The 5,297-nt window shown below is 37.8% G+C and overlaps 1 protein-coding gene across 1 annotated transcript in view; it reads left to right on the forward strand.

Annotated features, from left to right (window-relative positions):
* The window catches only part of MS4A5 (membrane spanning 4-domains A5), a 12,423-nt gene extending 9,317 nt beyond the window's left edge, over positions 1 to 3,106 (forward strand). Inside the window, exon 5 of the mRNA XM_006170205.1 lies at positions 2,965 to 3,106. Within this exon, the coding sequence (XP_006170267.1) occupies positions 2,965 to 3,042 (78 nt within the window). The 3' untranslated portion in view covers positions 3,043 to 3,106. The remainder of the gene's footprint in view (positions 1 to 2,964) is intronic.
* Positions 3,107 to 5,297: the final 2,191 nt, after the last annotated feature.

The following is a 5,297-nucleotide window of genomic DNA, read 5'->3' on the forward strand; positions in this document are numbered from 1 at the left end:
TGTACTCCTCGGAATTTTGGGAATGCACACACATGTGCCCAGCACGATTTTCAAGTCACCAGGTCTGGGATTCAAACCATAGTTGATCACATGGGAATTGAGCTGCCTTAACCACCATGCCACCTGCTGGTCCCATTAGTATGTACTTTTATAAATATTTATTTTGTGCTCTGGATTATAATCCTATACCATTTTGTCAGTTTTGTTCTGCAGATTGTTCTAATTTTAGCCATTGGGAACTCTTTCACTTGGTTCCTGTGATCTAGTTAAATACCCCTATATTGTGTGTGTGTGGCGGGGTGGGGGGAGTTTGTTTTGTTTTAAAGAATTATTTTTTTTAATTTTATTCACCTTTTTTTTTTTTGATTTAACGAGAGAGAGAGAGAAAGTGAGACAGTAAGCTACCAGGTCCAAGACTCAAACTGTAGTCAGTCAGGTGGGAGTCCAGTGCCTTAACCACTACACCTGCTGGCCGTGTGTGTGTGCGTGTGTGTGTGTGTGTGTGTGTGTGTGTCTGTGCACAAGAACATGCACACGTATGTTTAACACTTCCACAGTTCCTAACACTATAAGATTTTCCAGGATCTTTTCGTATATTCTCTGCCCTGGGCCCAGAATTATCTATTTCTCAAAGAGCCCTAGTTCCTTTTGTTAGAGAATGATACTGGAAACCAAGATATGTCCGCCAGGTGTACTGCTTGCTATGGGGAGGAATTGCTGCTTTGGGCCTGAGTGGTTATCTGCAATCTCCCCCGCTCAGGTTAGGTTACAACTTGCTCACGTGTCAAGCTAGGCTGCAATTCAGTATATACGGAGACTGCCTGGGGACAAATTTCATCACCCAAATACAGAGGCTGGTTTAGGCCAATTTATAATCATTCAATTCAGGGGAGAATAACGGTAGGCTGGTTAAAATTTACAAATGAGGATTTTTGCAAGGACAGGCCGCAGTATTATTTTGAGGGAGAAAAAATGATTTTATAGGAATGACTGTTAAAGTTTTCTGTGGTCTTATCTTAACATATAGATCTGAATTTCTTTATTTTTTGTTATTTACTATAGGGTGTATGTGTTGGCAGAGAGGGGCAGACAAAAAGAATCCCTTCTCCATTCTCCTCTCAGGGTTTTGGGCATGCACACACACCTGGTGGGATTTTTAGGCCTCAGGGTCTGGGACTTGTACTGCACAGTTGGACATGTGAGATCCAGCTGCCTTAGTCTCCACAGGTAATGCTGGCCCTGGAAATACAGTAAACCTGGAACTTAGATATTTGGTCTTGCATATTATGCTTTGGTGTTTTATCACTTTGCTGAGTCATAGTACAGTTCTTTTCCTTTTATTTTTTTCCTATCAGGAAGTATTTAATGATAAAATGAGGTCAAATCTTAAAATTCCTAAATATATTAGTCAAATATGGTAAAAACAGCGAACAGTTGCTTTTCACATCATGCTACATGAGTGCACATGTCCAAAATCCAGAGAGGCGAATGGAGAAGGAATTCAGTATGGCCATCTCCCTTGGGGGTGATTTCTCACTTTCCCTCTCTCTGTCTTTACTTGTGTCTCTCTGGCAAGTGCACGCACCCTATTGTTGGGTGGGGGAAGACCTAAACAATGATAAAAATAATTTCAAAATTATGTAGCAGGCCTGGAGGTGGCGTGGTGGTTGAGGATGCTTGAGTTCCACATGGCCAACCATGGTTTGAGTCCCAGACCAGGAGGCTTGCTTTCTCACTTTCCCTCTCTCTCTCTCTCGTTCTCTGTCCCTCTCTGGTGGAATTAAAAATTAATTAATTAATTAAAAGTTAAATAAAATAATTCTTAATAAAAAATCCCTATATAACTTTATAGTAAAAAGTATACTTCAAAGAAATTTTTGCATCAAAGAAGAAATCAGGATGGAAATCTGGTGATGTTTTGCAAAATCAGAAACTTGTGAACAAAAGGGAAAGGGATATTTTTAAGGCAATCCTTGGCCTCAAACTATAGATATCTATAAAATATGAAATTTGAAAAATAATACCATAAGCATAAATCTCGAGTAGTTTAGAGAATACAACAACAACAACAACAACAACAACAACAACAAAACCCCAAGAAAGTAGAATAAAAATAAGAGTGGAAAAATTAAAAAAAGAAAAAATAAATTATACACTTATTAGAAAAGATCAAAGGAGTCAACAATTGGATTTTTAAAAGTGCTAACAAAATACACAAATCTCTTATTTCCCATTTCTGGTTATTACAGAATAATTGATATCAGAGCATCTCTCAAAGTGAAAAAAAAAAAAACAAAAAACAAACAACTGCATGTGCTGACCAATACAGTAGAAATATGTAGCTGTTCTAATAGAAATAAAAGAAGTCATAGCAAAGCCAGTAGGTGACAAGGTGGTTAAGGTGCTGGAATAAAATAAAAATTAAATAATATAATAATAATTATAAATTTTTTTAAAAAGAAGCCACAGCAACTAAGTATTAAGGGCAAAGATTATGTAAATTGTACACACTAAAATAAACACAAAATTCTTCATTAGTTTTATCCTTAAAATACATGCCAGTTCCTCAAATTTATAAGCTACAAAGCTCAAAAGTCACCTGATAGGAAGCTAAGAGATCAAAAAGCTAAGCAGAAAGTTTATGCACTGCTGGGGACACAAAAGCAATTGTCCGAAGTCTACTAAGGAGAAGGGATGGAGTCTGATAAACCCTCCATTCCTCTCCTTCTGGGCCTGTAACATCACACACACACACACACACACACACACACGGCTCTGCTGTGTACACTGTGCTATGCTATGATAGCTGTATACTCTCATGATCCTCTCTTAACTTAGTTCCGATGCTTCAGATACACTTGAGACATTTGGGGAGCTGTTATTACTTGGGCATTGCTACTTCATTTTGATAAGACAAATGCGACTGTACTAATGCCATGATTCTTAATTTTTCTTCTGTTACAGGGAATTCTGAGTATGTTGATGATCTTCAGCATTATCGAATTCTTCATTGCTCTGTTTTCCTCAGTTTTGTTATACTAGTGAGACAACTGCAATTGCAAGGAATGGTGTTGAAGAGCACTGTGAGAATAAAGATGTACCATAATATTGCTTAGTGATGAATTCTGCCTGTGAAGAAAAGACAAAAGAAACATAGAATCTTAAGGCCAGTGATTCTTTGATGCAAAGAAAAGTGACTCAAGAGAAGGGGGTCTGGGAACATCTCCCCAGAATGCACGGTCACTTTGATATCATCACCTATGTTAGCCATGCAGTCTTTCAACTAAAGGTCAGCAATGGGGTGCTGTCTCTAGACAAGAGGTATCAATCAAAGACTAGGGTCTGAGGTAACCAAGTCATCTTGGTTCTTGAATTTGATCTTGAACTTCTCTGGTTCATAACATCGCCTGCTGAGTTTTCCAAGGTGCTACCCAGTGGCTCTTACTCCATTGTTATGCAAAAAACAAGTTGATTGGAAGAATACTTTGTCCCTATATTTTACATTGATGATCCAAGATCATCAATCTCAAGAATTGCACTAGAATAGCAACAATAGAAGAGTAAAATTAATGAAGGCAAATATTGGTGGAACCATTACTGTGCTCAAGGTATCCTGCTAAGTATTACATATGTGCTACTGATTTAATCTCACAAAAATCCTAAGAGGTGAATTTTATTCTTATTTTACAGGAAGCAGAGGCACAGAGAAAGTAATTTCCCCAAGATCACCTATCTCAGCATGGTAGAATTATAATATTAATAGATAGTCTGACTTCAAAGCCCAAGGTCTCAAAGTCCAAGGTCTCAAACTCTGTATCAATGTCTCTTAAGCATCATAGTCTCAGAAACCCTTTACTACCTTAAAAATTATTGGGGACTCATTGCACAGTAATACAGTAATATTTTTATTTGAAAAAGAAAACTATATTTTCCAAAATAAAATAATGTGTGTGGAGAATGGCTTTCTCCTCTCCTCCTCTCTCTCTATCTCTGGAAAGCACATGTGCCCTCTAGCAAAAAAAAAAAAATGTAAATACTGTCCATGTTATAAGACTTTTACATGGTCTGTGGATATTTTACATGTAAGTGAATATTCATCTAATGTGACTTGTCTGTTAAAAACGTAAAGTAGTTCCTCAGAATAGAAAGAACACTCAAACTATAATACAGCTCTTAAGTACCCAAATTTTCATGTTTCTTACTTTTTAAAATGTTTTTTAAAGTTTATTTCTTTTATGAGAGAGACAGAGAGAAAAAAGAGAGAAGGACGACAAGCACCCTCAATGTGTCTACTCCGTGAATGCCCGCAGCCTTCCTAGCTGCCCCGGATCATGATTGCACACACTCTGCATACACAGGTCATCTGGGGAACTGAACCCACAGTCTTCCATTTGGATTCAACATGACTTGAACAGCCCATTGCCACTGGAGTATCTTAGCATAAAGTATTTATACGCACCACCTTAGGATTATTTCTGACCTCTAACCGAATTCTATTTGTAATTAGATCTTTAGTCTCACCTGTAAGAGACCTTGCATCTCTCTTACCAATATTCTCTGAAACCCATACCATCTAATGGCAGATAATTCTGGGTTCCAGGACTTTACTAAATGATAAGGAACACGCCACAATCTTCCAATACAATGTTTAGCCCAGAGATAATCATCTGGATGGGAGAAAGAGTCAGGACAGAACCATTATTTCTCATAGCACTACAGAGGACAGAGCAATCAAAAAGAACCAGCCCTATATCCTAGGGATGTGGAGACCAACGACTAAAGAAAAAAAGGATATGAATAATTATGAAGTATAAAGTAGCTTTGAAAAGAAGTCATGTTTCAAGGATTTAAAAAAAAGGGGGGGAGCAGGTGGCATGGTGTTTGGGGTGGTTCAAGTCCCAGACCTGGAGACTTGCTTTCTCACTCTCTCTCTCTTTCTCTCGTGAATTAAGGAAAGATAATAATAAATAAAATTAAATAATTCTAAAAAAAAAGAACAGGGTCAGGATGGTGGTACCATGGTAATGAACTACTCTGCAAGGCCTACCCACATAGGAAAGTTCCAGATTCATGTTTATAGATCGCCCTAAGTAACTGGACACATGTGTCCATTACGTGGGGCTGGCTGAGTCTGGGCATGGAAACTTTTTTAAGGGGTGACTATCCCTCCCTCTCTCTTTTACTCTCTCTTGCTTGCTCCCTCTCTGTTTCTGTTTCTTTCTCTTTCTTTCTTTCTTTCTTTCTTTCTTTCTTTCTTTCTTTCTTTCTTTCTTTCTTTCTTTCTTTCTTTCTCTTTC

The sequence above is a fragment of the Tupaia chinensis genome, unplaced genomic scaffold, assembly GCF_000334495.1.
Source record: "Tupaia chinensis unplaced genomic scaffold, TupChi_1.0 Scaffold148192_1, whole genome shotgun sequence".
Taxonomy (NCBI): Eukaryota; Metazoa; Chordata; class Mammalia; order Scandentia; family Tupaiidae; genus Tupaia; species Tupaia belangeri.